The following is a 15,529-nucleotide window of genomic DNA, read 5'->3' as shown; positions in this document are numbered from 1 at the left end:
TCTATGTGAAAAGGTATACATTTTCATCATAATTTTTAATTGCTTCTCTGTACTCCATGGTAGAAACCTACCATTTGTGGTTACTTCTAATTTTTCAGAGTGGAAGGATGTTCTTGTGTATATATGTGTATATTTGCCTACTTGTTTTTCTTTTCTATGAATACTTAGAATTGTTGTGGAAAAAAGTATGTGTGTTTGTAGATTTTGATAACAATTTAAAAATTGCTCTCAAAACATTGTATCAAAACATTGTATCAATTTTGAGTGAGTTCCTATGCCTCCACAGTCTTGGAAACCATAGAGGTTTGAGAAGAAGTGGCACTTAGAGGAGACACCCATCTTTTCTGAGTTTGTGGTCATAGAAAGCTTCACACGGCTGTATGGTTGTGTTTGTGGTTGTTGAAGATGCTAACCATTACATAGCCAATGCATTCATTTGTCTGCCCAGTGGTATCACCCCATCTTCCTTTTCTCAGCCTGCGGTCCTATGTTAAACCCTCCTCCTGTGCTCTTCTCCCCTTAGATTGAGGAAGACACGTGGCAGAAATACTACTTGGAAGGAGTCTCAAATGAAATGTACACAGAATATCTCTCCAGTGCCTTCGTGGGTCTGTCCTTCCCTACTGTTTGTGAGTAAGTGACCACTAACCATATGCTCTTTGACTTTCAGGAACATTGAAGGTGACCCTGGCAGGAAAGACACCCCACCTATGGCTAGCACAGTGGGGACACTCGGCAGTTACCAAGTGCCTTGTGATCAGCCTTCGGCAGTGAAGGGGAAGGTGGGGGGTGGTTATATGGCCCCTGCCTTGGGGATTTCTACTGATTTTCCTCTCCCTCCGATCCTGAGACTCTCAGGCTGGAACCCATCACTTGCACTAAAACATGAACTGCAATTTTCCTGTGTGTCTTCGATTATGCCCCTGTGATGCAGGCACACTTATGAAGGGAGGCATGAACCCGGGCCTCTGATGTTCCCAGGGCAAAAACAGATCTTGCCAGTCCCTTGATGAAAGAGATTTTAATCTCTCTTTCAGTCAAGTCAGATCACAAAGACATCAGAGAAGCCACTGTTCAAAGTGCTTTTCACTATTTTCTGAGGAAATGTGGAACCCAATGTACAGAGAGAAGCCTTGAAATAGTCCTGAGCAATTTCTCTTCAACACAGATAACTGTCATGTTGTGAGAGTAGAAAGGCTTAGCATCTCCTTGTACTGGCTCAGCAAGATGAATCTGAGCAAAGGGTAGCCCCAGCCTGCATGTTTTCTCAAGATAGAACAAGTGAAGACCTCAGACGAAGACCTCAGGAGCTCCAGGTGTTCCAGACCCCAAGAAACTGCCACTGGGACGAGGCTTCCGACTTCCCACTTAGAAGCTCAGCTATTGAGTGTGAGCCAAATAGGGCCTTTGTCCCCTAGGGAAACACAGACTCCCTGGGAATGCTGAAATAGCAAGCCCCATCCATTTTCACTGTAGCAAGGAGTTTGATGAACTCACTGATGAAAACCAGGAGGAATCTGGGAGCCCACTGGACTGAGGAAGGAGAGCTATTCCCTTGTGCTATTAGCCTGCAAACCAAACCCGCCTTCTGGAAAGGGCAGCCCCGAAGAGGACAGTCCTGGAGGCTCCCAGGGCTCCTCTGCCTCATGGTTTTCTGTTCTGTCCCCAACAGAGAGGGCACAGAGTGCTTGGCTTGGTGTTTACCAGTCAGTGACCTCTGTCCTTGAGCCCAGCAGATACCACCTGCCTGTCTCTGGGCCCAGACACTAAGCAATCCGAAACGGTTGGACTGTTTACTGAAATTCCTCACCCTGTCTCCAAGGGAAAGTTTAAATGCTAAATGGACTGGAAAAGTGAATAGGTAATTGATTCCGAAGGAGTTATTTTCTGAAAATGGATGCCCTGGTATAACTCCCATGTGTTCCTTTCCTGGAGACCTGCTACTTTTTCTGCCATAGAAAGGAGTTAGCCACTCAGAGGCACCCAGTCCTGAGACACTGAGTCTATCCTAGGGGCTGTTCACTGTCATGGAGCTCAGCCTGCTTAGGATAGAAAAACCCATGAGAATTCAGGACTTAGCAGCTGGTTCTATAAAAAGGCCATTGAGGCCTCTTATATCTAATGTAGGGGTGGTCTGAACACATGACAGAATTGCCAGCGCCTGGAGGGGTGCTGTGGCCCTGTGGGGACTAGCAGGGGAGGATGCAAAGCCCTCTTCTTTGACTGTCGCTCCCTGGCTTGACTGGTGTCAACATGAGTGCTGCCTTGCAAGTTCCTTCCCCTGTGCCTTCCAGCCCCCTCTCCTTGCTTTCCACTGCCTCTCTTATTTTGCTTCTGGGAACCAAGTCCATTCATTTTAAGAGCGTTGACCTGGAGGGTTAGGCTTGCTCCTTCTAGAAGTTGCAGCTGGGATACCAGTGGGGTCAGTGTGACTCACATGTTTGTCCTACACAGTGTTCAATTTCTTACAGGTTAGTTACCAGTGTTTCCAAATGCTGCATTTTCACATACATACTAGATTCCCAACCTCTTTTAAACATCTGATGAACCGACACAATGCTAAATACCAAATGCTAACTGGCTCCAGTTTGGTGCAAGAATGGGGTTAGTGAAGGTCCTCCCCTGCCTGGCATCCTTTTTTGGGGGAATATAGTTGCAATATTGTGTTAGTTTCAGGTGTACAGCAAAGTGATTCAGTTATACATACACTCATTCTTTTGCAGAGTCTTTCCCCATATAGGTTATTACAGAATATTGAGTAGCATTCCTTGTGCTGTAGAGCAGGTCCTTGTTGGTTATCTATTTTAAACCAGGCCAGATCTGCATTTGCATGAGAGGCCTGGACCCGTTGACTCATGAGTTTGCCAAATATGGCCCATTGAGTACGTGAAACTTCCTCTGCCCTTTGAAGCAGGCTCAACCGCTGCACCAGTCTGTAAATATTTTCCTTGATAGATGTTCATGTTTACAACATGTCCCAAGAAGAAGAAAAGCCCTCAGACATACCTTGCTGTCAGAGAATTTAGTATTTGTTTGGTACAGCTTCTGAGAATACAAAAAGAAAAAAAAAAAAAAAACCCTACAAAAAAACTTCTGATGTGAGTGAAAATGTGTTCAACTTACTGCTATTATTCGTTTAACACAATGATACAGCTGAGGTAGAAATAATCAATAAAGGAAGGACATTTAATGAGATTTAGGAACATCCCAAAACATTGAAGCTCTCCTCAAGCATTTGATTATCTGGAGGCTTAATTATCTGTGTTTTCTCCTTTAAATTAAAGAAAAGCCATAACTCAAAGTTACCAGCAGTTTAATGATAACACTCTTCAATTCAGGTTAATTAAAGCACAGCCGTAATTAGAGTGTGGTGTTGTATATCACTGGGCTGGCGCATAAGTATTTTCATTACAGTAAGAATTGGCTATTCAATTTCAAGATGACATAAAGGACGCCAAAATATATTTTAAGCTGGTTCATGTAGAAGAAAAAGAATTGGGGAATATTCTGGGTATAATAAAGCACAGATAAAATATACAGATTTTCAGAGCAGTTTCTGTAATTATGCACGGCATTAAAACAATATGCAGCCAATAACGTCTTGAAGCATGAAAAGAAATAAATTTGCTCTTCCCTGGGGCTGGCAGAATGCCCCTTGCAGGGTAGGATCACCACACCGAAAAGCCTGGAGTTATCCTCAGAAGCTCTGAGAGTCATTCAGAGAAAAGATAAGGGGGCAGGATTAATGGGTGAAATTTGAGATTGGTTTATCAAGAGAACAGAATGTGGGGGGAAGGGAGGGGGAAGAAGGCCCCCAAGGCAAGCTTTTTTTTTTTTGAAGTAATAATTTTAAGTGGAGGGATGCTTTCTTCTGCTCAGGTGAGATTTGCATCAGCTTCTCTGCACCAGCCTCTGGCTTCATGTGTGTATCACCAGAAGACACAGCTTTGTCCCCAAACAGTAACTAAAGTAGACAAAATGCAGTGTCAATTCTAAGTATTTCACTTTTATCTTCTCATGGAATCTGCACAATGATCCTGTGGCATTTATATGAGTATCCCCATCCCTTGTTTATCAGGGAGGACACTGAGATCAGAAGACATCGGTGTCTCCTTCCATAGCCACCAAGCAGACAAGTTACAGGACCAGGATTCTGATGCTGGGGCTTCGTGAAGTTGGAAACAGCTTTGGGGGAATGGCGAGCAGAAGCCTGGCCAATTAAGAATCCCCTGGTGGACTTTGAGGTGCAGTGGAAATGAATCCTGCTAGGAACCATGAGGTTGTAGGTTCGATCCCTGGCCTTGCTCAGTGGGTTTAGGATCCTGTGTTGCCATGAGCTATGGTGTAGGTCACAGACTAGGCTTGGATCTGGCGTGGCTGTGGCTGTGGTGTAGGCTGGCAGCCACAGCTCTGATTAGACCCCTGGCCTGGGAACCTCCATATGCTGTGGGGGTGGCGATAAACAGACAAAAGACAAAAAAAAAAAAAAAAGAATCTTCTGGGGGCCTTATTAAATGGAGAGGATTTTAATATTTAGGGCAAGTTCCCCTGAAGTTGTGATTTTTTGCAAGTAAGGTGATTTTGATTCAACGTCTCATGGCTGGAACCCCCACTAACCCTGTTAGAGGCTGGAGGAACCTCTTATTCCCATTTTGAGCTCACTCAGTCACTGGAATCTTTCTTTCTTTCTTTCTTTCTTTTTTTTTTTTTTTTTTTTTTTTTTTTGTCTTTTTAGGGCCGCACTCATGGCATATGGAGGTTCCCAGGCTAGGGGTCATATTGTAGCTGAAGCTGCTGGCCTACACCACAGCCACAGCGACATGGGATCCAAGCAGCATCTGTGACCTACACCACAGTGTATGGCACACCAGATCCTGAAGCCACTGAGTGAGGCCAGGGATCGAACCTGTATCCTCAGGGTTGCTAGTCGGGTTTGTTAACCACTGAGCCATGACGGGAACTCCCTGGAATGTTTCTTTCTGATTGGAGCCAAATCACAGAATTGTTGGTGGACCATGTCTTATCAGCTAATGTCGAGATTGGGGCCTTTAAATCAGCTATACTTTAATAACAACAACAACAAAAAGATTAAAAAAAAAAAGATTGGGGCATTTGTGTGAGCTTCCTCTTCATCACTCCTTCTTCACAAAGCGTTTTCTGCAGTCTCCAGGGATGTATGTGGGAGTGAGTCTGCTCTCCCTGCTCCCCACACCTCATCTAAGTCAGAGTAGGAAAAAGACAGGGGGTACTGAGCCCTTTCCTGCTCTTGGCCAGGTTTCCACTGGGGTCATAAAAGCAGTTTCAGGAAGTTCCCTTTGTGGCTAAGCGGTTAACGAAAGGACGAGTATCAATGAAGATTTGGGTTTGATCCCTGGCCTCGCTCAGTGGGTAAAGGATATGGCATTGCCATGAGCTGTGGCATAGGTCGCAGATGTGGCTCGTATCCTGCCTTGTTGTGGCTGTGGTGTAGGCCAGTGGCTATAGCTCCGAATGGACCCCTAGCCTGGGAACTTCCATATACCGCAGGTACAGCCCTAAAAGGCAAAAATTAAAATAAAATAAAAATATAAAAAAATGAAATCAGTTTCAGGCTGAGGGAAACAGATAAGCACCAGATAAGCACTCCTGCTTTTGAGTGGTTCAGTGGAGAAGGACAGTTCAGGATGCAACGGGCCAAAATGCCTCTTGGGCCTGATGGACATCGTGGTGGGTACATCCTGGACCTTCCCTAGACTGCCCTTAGGTGTGCCTTTTAAGGACTGGCAGCTCCTGAGCATCTTCTCTTGGTTTTGCATAGCTGGCTTGCCCCTGGGTCTGCGCGACAGTGAGATCCAGGCAAAGGAGCTTTAGGATCTGAAAGAGAGGGTGCCATCCATTGTTCTCCAAACATCAGAAAACCACCTATTCCCCTGTCCCTCCCGCTCCCTGTCTTCCTCAGCGGGGGACTTTGGAGTATGCAGATGGCCAGTACCAAGCCTGCAGGAAGCAAGGGGCTGGGGTATGAGGCCATGTTTGCCACTAAGGGATCCTGCAGAGTATGAGCTATAGAGTCACAAAGGCCTGGGGTCAAACCTCCAGATCCTCCACTTGCTGGAAATGTGATTTGGGACAAGATGTTTGGTGTCTGCCTACCACCTTCTTTTGATAGTTACCCGCTGCCTAAACCTAGGCTTGGCGCTCACTCCCCGTTTCCTCATCTCTGAGATCATTATGATAGAACTTATGTCTCAGTACCAGCTAATGTCCTTTTCCTCTCTTCCTCGTCTCTTCCCTCCCTCTTCTATTCTGCCCACTGAATTTAATATAAGCACCAAGAAAGGGAGAAATAGACCATGGCATTTCCAGGTTTTATTTACTCTTACCCTTTAGAAAGTTCTGTCATCAGTCACCAGCCAGTTAATAGGCAAGACAGTTAATGAGCTTGGGATATTTGTGCCAGTGTGCCAGGCAGAGTGCCATCTCTAGAGGAACCTGCAATTAGATTTGATCAAATATGGCTCATTAAAAGATTCATAATTCATACTTTCAAATGCAGAGAAAAGGATTCTGTTTCCCTACCATGGCTGCCTTTTGAGAGTTTGCAATTTGGTAAAGGAAAATAATACTCATCCTCAGGGACAGATAGGCACCCATTGATGAGTGTCTGATGGATACGCACAACTGGGGGCTAGCTGCTGACAGCCACAGGGAGAGAGAGCTCCCTGTAGACTGGGGGTGACCAGGAGAGGCTTCCTGGAAGAGATGACACTTGAGCTGTGCCTTGCATGGAGGGAGGTTGGATTTAGAGAGGGACTAGGGGGAAGAAGACATCCTAAGTAGGAGGGAATCTGGAGGCTGGGGGCCACCGGGTACCACTCAGAGCTCTCTCAACACCCAGGTCCCCTAGATTTTCCGAGAGCAAACTGATTTCCCCCTTAGGTGAAAGGAGGAGAGAAATCAGAGTTCTTTTGACATGTGATGTTTTCAGGGGGAAACAGTAATAGTGTTTTTATCATGGGAAGTAAATACCCCCTGCCTCCAGGTAGGAAAGTGAGGGCAGAGCACAGAGGTGGGGAAGGAGGAGCAGAAGAAATCACTGGTTCAAAGGTTTGGCTACTGCAGAAACACTACGTTCCAAGTCCCGAATCTCATGGTGAGCATATTAGTCATTCATCACTTGCAAAATATAAAAGCTTAATTGTATCAGGTTTTACAGCTCAGAGGGGATTAGAACAAAAGATGTATTTAAAAGCATGTGTGTCTCTCTGTGTCCCCATCAGCTGATGGAACAGTTAAAATTCAGATTTGATGTGGAATATTTAATGAGTAACTTGAGGAACTCTGACCAGATCGTCACTGGGCTAAAGGGCAGGGGTTCTTCCCTCCAGTCCAGGTGCAAGCCTGGATGCTTCTATGCTGGTTTAGACAGTGTGGGGCCTGGGGAATTTTGGGGGGGGGACATTGTAATGAGGATGGAGCATATATGAAACGCAGACAGGAATACAGTTCATGATTATTTCTGCGGCAGGGACCCAGAAGGTGACCAGTAATCCTTCTACATGCTAGTGAATAAACTGATGACTGTAGTCTCTACTAAAGCCCTTAATTGAAGGCAACAGAGGCAGCGGGAGGTCTAGAATTCTTTATAGGAGGGGTCCCGGAGGCAATCCAGTAGAAATTCTGGGGCTTGACTTGATGCTGGGTACACATAGCAAACACATTTTACATTTTGCATTTCTGATTAATCATAGTAGCAAACCTTTCTAAAATACATTTATTGCCATTTTAGACAAACAATTGTCTGTATCAAAGAATGTAATCACATTTAAATTCAAGTGTCTTAGATGTGCTGGTGGAGACATTGTGTGTGTGGTTGTGTGTGTGTGTGTGTGTGTGTGTGTGTGTGTTTGAGGGTCGAGCTGTTCTAAAGCCTTCTCTCTCCACCTCTGTTGAAACTGTTGGGAAACCTGAACTGCTATTTTCATGAGCAGTTTAAATCACTTCCGTTTTCCTGGTGCTGAGTCTTGCAAATCCCACTGTTTCAAATTTTCTTTAACTAGATGTTTTCATTTCGAGAGCGTCTCATCTTAAATCAAAGTTCCTAAATGTGAGCCTTTTTTCATTCTAGCCCCTGGATCCTAAAGATCTGGTTTCCCAATGCACAGTGTTTACATCCACATCTACTCTATTTCCATGTGTCAGCCCGATATTCCCAGGGTCTCTCTGGGTAACTGAAGAGAGGTTGGCACTTCCAGGTGGAGCTGGGTTTGGAGGGCATAGTGAAAGCTGCCTCTTCCGTCCTCACCCACTTCACTCCTGGGTGAGTCATCTTTAGCAACCCCTCAAACCACATCTTTGCATACCCTTCCCGAGTCCATTAGAAGGTGCAAACTCTATGACAGGTTTCTATGCTTAATTCACACCAGCAAGCAATCTTTCTAGTCAAGGGGGCTGATTTAATGGCAAGAACAATTTATTTCCCCTTGGGTAGGTGGAAACAGTTGGACTCTAATTCTTAAGAGCCTTTGTTCAGGAACATCTGGGTTGAAACTACTGTAGTTAACAGATGATGCTGGCAGTAAAAAAAAAAAAAAAAAGGCTTTGTATAATGCCATTGTCAAATTTGGTAGACCTCTGCTTAATAATTATCAAGAAAGCAATCTAACTTGTTATTACAACAGTTTTATTGCAGATTGCTGGTTTAAGACCTTTTTGTGACAAGTGGCATTTTTTTTTTCTTGGGGAAGAAAAAAAGTCGTTTCTATTCTCCTGTAATTATTTTTGCAACCAGTGGCAACATCTTGCCTTGGACACATCGGGACATTTTATTTTAGAAACCAAGGATTAAATTCTCACTAACTTATGGCTGATTTCATCCTGTTTATCACATCATGAAAGCGATCTTGCTTCTTTCTTCTCTCCTACCTCACACTAAGCCTCCTTTCTCGTCCCACCCCCATTCTGTGTGTGCTTAAATTAGCCAAAAGAATGACTCTAAGAATTGGATGAGCAAAACCCATTTTGCTTTCCCCCCAAAAAAGTATCAAACGATGCAAATAAATATTTAATTTCAGGACATCAATTCTGAGTAGTCTGAAGGCCATCCTTTGTAACAGGGTCTATGGAGGGTTCTGAGGAGAAATTGCTGCCTGTATCTTAGCTTTGTACTTACCTTGGGTCATAGAAATGAAGGCAACCATTGGATTGCCAGAGCCTATCACTGCTATTGTTTCCTCCTATGTCCTTCTTTGCCTCTCTGTCTGCTTCTAACTAGCAAGTTAAGAAGCTTCTTGCTTCATGAATCTATCCTCACTTCCAGGCCTTCTCTGCCTAAATTAGGCTTTCCTAGTTAACCACTTGATCTGTTTTGGATCATTCCAGAGACCCATGGGATTCTGCTCCACATTCTTTCATACATTTATTTAATCGACATTTACTGCAAGTTTATTCTTTGCACTTTGCAAAATGCCGGGGAAACAAAGCATCTGTTCTGCACTGAAGAAGCTCAGTTTGGAGGGCAGAGACAGGTGAACAGGTGATTACCACACCCACTGCCCCATTTATTCACTGTGGTCTGCTCTTCCCCCTGGACCCACAACAGAGGCTGTGCCCCAGCTGCAGCCTTAAGCCCAGCACCCTAGTGAATTGACATTCACCAATTCTCTGTGGCAAAAACTAATGAAAAACTGATTTTTAAGTAGGGAGAGATGAGTGCTGTTTCCAGTGTAAATCGTAAATTACTCAAGATTTATATTTTGCAAATATCCAGAGTATACTCATTAGAGCTGGGATTAATAGCTCAGATGCCTATGGGGGTAGGCAATTAGCAACAAAGAATTAGAGTGAAGAGGTCTGAGACTACTGGGAGTGGTGGGGACTGTGGCACATTGGAGAATACATGTCCCATTCTGAGGGGTGGAGGTAAACAATAAAATTTAATTTTATGGGAGTATAGTTGACTTGAAGCCCCAGTCCCTTGTAGCCGATGGAATGTGGCTCCAGTATGACCATATCTGATTTACCAAGGAAAGCTGAAAAGCTGTTTTTTTATATGAAATTACCTATTTGTATCTAATAATTCTGGTTTGTTTTTTTTTTAAAACACTATGCTGACCAAACAGAACGCGTCTGTATGTTGGGCTTCCGGCAATCACTTCATTTCCATTGCTTTTATAAGAAGCATCTGTGTAACACACTACACTGAGACTTGATTTTCACTTTTGACATTTCCACATGTAAGTTGTTTAACCTTGAACAAGTTGTTTGATTGCCACTTTTGGTTTTTATACATAAAGTCCATTTGACCTTGAACAAGTCAGTTTTCCTTTTTTGGACCTCAATTTGTCATCTAAAAAGGCTGGGCCAGCCAATTTTAAATTGTCTCAGCCTGAAAAACTATGGTTGTGGCACTGTTTTGCATATACAGGCAGACCTCATTTCATTGCACCTGGCTTTATCACACTCTGCAAATAATTTTTTTTTTTACTTTTAATTTTTTAATTTTTAATTTTTATTTTTTTACAAATTGAAGGTTTATGGTAACATTGCATCGAACAGGTCTATTGGTGCCATTTTTTCCCATAGTATTTGCTCACCTTGTATCTCTGTGTCACATTTTGGCAATTTTCATAGTATTTCAAACCTTTCCATTATTATTATATCTTATGTTGATCTGCGATCAGTGGTCTTTGATGTTACTATAGTAATTCATTTTTAAATTTAAATTATTTAAAATTTAATTTGAGGGGAGTATAGTTGACTTACAATGTTGCTTTACTTTCAGGTGTACAACAACGTGAATCAGTTATACATATGTCTATATCCATTCTTCTTTCCTATATAGGTTATTACAGATTATTGAATAGATTTTCCTGTGCTTGGTCCTTGTTGATTGTCTGTTTTTGTGTACAGTAGTATGTATATGTTGTTCCTGTTCTCCTTATTCCTCTGCATCATGGTTTTGCTTATGGTAACTGTAAGTTTGATTTTGAAATCTGTGAGTTTGTTTCTGTTTTATAAATAAGTTCTTTTGTGTTATTTTTATTCAATTTTACATATAAGTGATATCATATGATATTTGTCTTTCTCTACCTGACTTACTTCACTTCATATGGTAATCTCTAGGTCCACCCCTGTTGCTATAAAGGATTATTTTGTTTTTTATGGCTGAGTAATTGTCCATGGTGTATATGTTCTATATCTTCTTTATCCATTCATCTGTTGGTAGACATTTAGTTTGCTTCCATGTCTTGGCTATTGTAAATGGTGCTGCAGTGAACATTAGGGTGCATATATCTTTTTGAATTATTGTTTTCTCCAAATATATACCCAGGAATAGACTTGCTGGATCATATGGTAGTTCTATTTTTAGTTTTTGAAGGAACCTCCATACTGTTCTCCATAGTGGTTGTAGTAATTTACATTTCCACCAACAGTGTAGGAGAGTTCCCTTTTCTCCACACCCTCTCCAGCACTTATAGTCTGTAGATATTTTCTCTTTTTATGGCTGCACACGTGTAGCATATGGAAGTTCCTAGGCACTCTCAGCTGCAGCTGCCGGCATGTGCCACAACCATGACAACAGTAACATTAGATCCAAGCCGCTTCTGTGACCTATGTGACAGCTTGTGGCAATGCCAGAGCCTTAACCCTCTGAGCAAGGCAAAGGATCAAACTTGCATCTTCATGGATACTATGTCAGGTTCTTAAACGACTGAGCCACCATGGAAATTCCCTATTTTGTAGACTTTTTGAAGATGGCCATTCTGATGGTGTGAGATGATACCTCATTGTAGTTTTGATTTGCATTTTTCTAATAATTAATGATGTTGAGCATCTTTTCATGTGCTTTTTGGCCATCTGTCTGTCTTTGGAGAAATGCCTATGTATATTTTCTGCTCAATTTTTGATTGGATTATTTGTTTGTTTGTTTTTTAATATAAGGCTGCATGAAATGTTTGTATGTTTTGGAGATCCCAAGTTGGTTGCTTCATTTGCAAAGATTTTCTCCCATTCTGTGGGTTGTCTTTTCATTTTTTTTAATGGTTTCCTTTGCTGTGCAAAAACTTTTAAGTTTAATTAGATCCCATTTACTCTAGGAGGTGGATCAAGAAAGATACTGCTGCGATTTATGTCAGAGTGTTCTGCCTATGATTACTCTAGGAGTTTTTATTGTAGCTGGCCTTACATTAGGTCTTTAATCCATTTTGTGTTTATTTTTATGTATAGTGTTAGAGAATGTCCTAATTTCGTTCTTTTACATGTAGCTGTCCAGTTTTCCCAGCACCACTTATTGAAGAGACTATATTTCCTCCTTTATATGTGCTTACCTCCTTAATTATAAATTAGTTTGTTTTTTAATCTTTTTCTTTAATCTGGGAACTATGGAGGTTCCCAGGCTAGGTGGTCAAATTGGAGCTGTAGCTGCCAGCCTACGCCACAACCACAGAAACATAGGATCTGAGCTGTATCTGTGATCTGCACCACAGCTCATGGCAGCACCTGATCCTTAACCCACTGAGTAAGGCCAGGGATCGAACCTGCATCCTCATAGATACTAGATAGATTCATTTCCACAAACCACAATGGGAACTCCATAAATTAGTTGACCATAGGTGCTTGGGTTTATTCCTGGGCTTTCTATCCTGTTCCATTGATTTATATTTCTAGTGTTGTGCCATTTCCATACTGTTTTAATGACAATAGCTTTTTAATATAGTCTGAAGTCTGGGGCTTGATTCCTCTAGCTCCGTTTTCCTTTCTCAAGAGATTGCTTTGGCTATTGTCTGTTCTAGCTCTGTGCTATCATAATTGTTTTGATATCTTTAAGCAATAAAGTAGTCTTAAAAATTAAGGTATATACATTGTTTTTTTAGACATAATGCTATTTCACACTCAATAGACTATGCTATAGTATAAACATAACTTTTATATACAATAGAAAACTGAAAATTTTGTGTGATTTGCTTTATTGGGATATCTGCTTTACTGTGGTCATCTGGAACTAAACCCACAATATCTCCAATATCTACCCATAATCACTGTTTATGTCATTCTGTCTGTCTTTTTTTAGTCCCTTTTGCCAGTGAACAATGACTTATCTTAGGTCAAAGTTTCTTCAGAAGAGGCCTCTGTAAGGCTGTGTATAGGATTCAGGTCTACCGGTCTACCCCATGCAGGCAAGGAATATGCACAAGACCATGTAGAGTTTATTGACTTTTCTGAGTTGGAAAGCTCATTTCTTTTTATATCTATGTGGTAAATGGTATAGTGGTAGCTAGGAAAACATAATTCACCCTTACTATGAACTTTTCTTTCCTTCTCACCAATAGGATCAGGTCATTGAGCAATTAAGCATCACTTTGCTGTATGGCAGAAATTGGCACAACATTGTAAATCAACTAGACTTTAATAAATTTTTTTATAAAAGGAAAAAAAGAAAGACCCTTAATTCTATGAAACAGCAGAATCCCAGAGTGGCCATTGTTCATAGGGTTTCAGCAAAATGGTCTCTCCATGATAGGTGCTAAGTTAAGATCAGCCTTCTCCTTGTTGGCACTTAGTTGCTATTTACATTAGAAAGTGGTTACTTAATTTGGTAGTTTGTTTCAACAAATATTGCATAAGCCATCTGGTATTTTAAACAATTTAAGCTCCGGAAGTAACAGCCCCATAAAGGGTACATGTTAGCTGTGCTCTATGGAACATAAATTAAGAGAAGCTTTTCCAGCTATAGTTGGATATGTGGGTTGGTGTCTCAGCAAACTGCATAATCAGCACAAAGCCCAGGTCATTAGAGTCTGCTGGCAGGAATCAGAAAACCTGCAAATCACCGGGAGAGACCAAATAACCCTGGATGAAAGTGGTCCTTTGAAATCAGACTGTCTGTTGAAAGCGATATGGGGGCCATGACCTCCCAGGAGGAATAAACAATTGGTCTTCATTGCCACTGGAGAGTTTGAGGTCTTCCCCAGCACCTTCCTCACCAGCAACACATCCCCAGGTCTAGCACATCTGATTATGTCACTTCTCTGTTTAGCGCCAACTCCATACCTCCTATTTCACTTAGAATAAACTGCAGATTCCTTGCTGTGGCTGGCAAAGTCTCTGTGATCTTGTTCCCACTTCGCTCCTTGTCCCAATCACCATCACACTTGACCTTGCTCACTGAGCTGCAGCCTTGCTGGCCTTAATGCTGGTCCTCAAATACCCTGACTTCCTTCCTACCCCAGGGCCCTTGTACTTGCTGTTTCCACTCCCTAGAAAGTTCTTTCTCCAGATCCCCTCCTGCCCACTTCTTCTCATCATGCTCTAGTGCTCTGTGCCCCAGTGCTACTTTTTCAGGATGGTCCTCCTGGATCTTGGCAGATAACACACCTTCCCAGTTACTTTGTATCCTCTTAGGTATTTTATTTTCTGCACAGTAGTTATACTCATCTGGGAATTTATTATGTAATCACTGGCATATTTGCTTATTGTATATCTCCCCCAATATAAAATGGGCTTCGATGTTGGATATCCAGCCAGGTACTAACTAGCTGGGGACCCTGGGCAAGTCACATGGACTTTCTTGGCCTTAGTTTTATCCCTGTAAAATAGAGATACCAATCAAAGTCTAAATGACTGGGGTAATATCTCCCCCTTAGGGATATTGTGGGAATGAAATGAGAACACCAAGGCTCTGACCTGTGACCCAGCACCCCTCTCCACCCCATTACAGTGCTGGAGCTGAATAACCATTAGCTCATTTCTCAATCTATCAATCGACCAGTGTTTTACTATCCAGAAGCTCTGAAAACATAAGCAATTTTAGAAACTCGTGATACATAATATATATATATGTGTGTGTGTGTATGTTTATCTGAGTTCTATTTCTATGAGTTTATAAATACATTTTCAACTAACTTTATCAGATTGTTTACCAATTTGTACCTATATAATATATTGATCTCATGCCTTAAAATATTCTTCAGAAAGTCACTTTGGGAGTTCCTGTGTTAGTTCAGTGGGAACAAATCCAACTAGTAGCCATGAGGATGTGAGTTCTATCCCTGGCCCTATTCAGTGGGTTAAGGATTGGCATTGCCATGAGCTGAAGTATAGGTCACAGGCATGCTTGAATCCTGCATTGCTATGGCTGTGGCATAGGCAGGCAGCTCTAGCTCCAAGTTGACCCCTGGCCTGGAAACTTCCATATGCCACACCTTAGGGCCATAAAATAAAATAAAATGTCCACTTTGAATGCTAATACTACATTGTACCCTACTTTCTCTAACGATTGCCTTTTTATTGGACATTTAGGTAAATTTCAGTTTTTTTACTCTGTATCAATATTATTTCCTTGAACATCTTTATGTGTAAATATTTTACCAAATCTTTATTTTGTTTTCTTAGAACCAAACTCCAGTAAGTGGATATTATTCATTTCTTGAGTTTCTCTGTACCAAGGGTTCTATGTACAGCCCTCTGGGAATTCAAACAAGTCCAAAAGTCTTGAAGAAGTTGCACTGGTTGAGGAGAAAAAGTTAAGACACGTCAAACAGTAGGATGC

The 15,529-nt window shown here is 42.0% G+C and overlaps 1 protein-coding gene across 50 annotated transcripts in view; it reads left to right on the top strand.

The window, feature by feature from the left end:
• The window catches only part of KCNMA1 (potassium calcium-activated channel subfamily M alpha 1), a 760,956-nt gene that overhangs the window by 590,373 nt on the left and 155,054 nt on the right, over positions 1–15,529 (top strand). For all 50 annotated transcript variants that reach the window (XM_021072164.1, XM_021072146.1, XM_021072135.1 and 47 more), the window contains 1 exon segment: positions 524–633. In XM_021072164.1, the coding sequence (XP_020927823.1) occupies positions 524–633 (110 nt within the window).

This window comes from Sus scrofa, chromosome 14 (genome assembly GCF_000003025.6).
Source record: "Sus scrofa isolate TJ Tabasco breed Duroc chromosome 14, Sscrofa11.1, whole genome shotgun sequence".
NCBI lineage: Eukaryota > Metazoa > Chordata > Mammalia > Artiodactyla > Suidae > Sus > Sus scrofa.
This window is presented reverse-complemented; position numbering and strand designations above follow the sequence as displayed.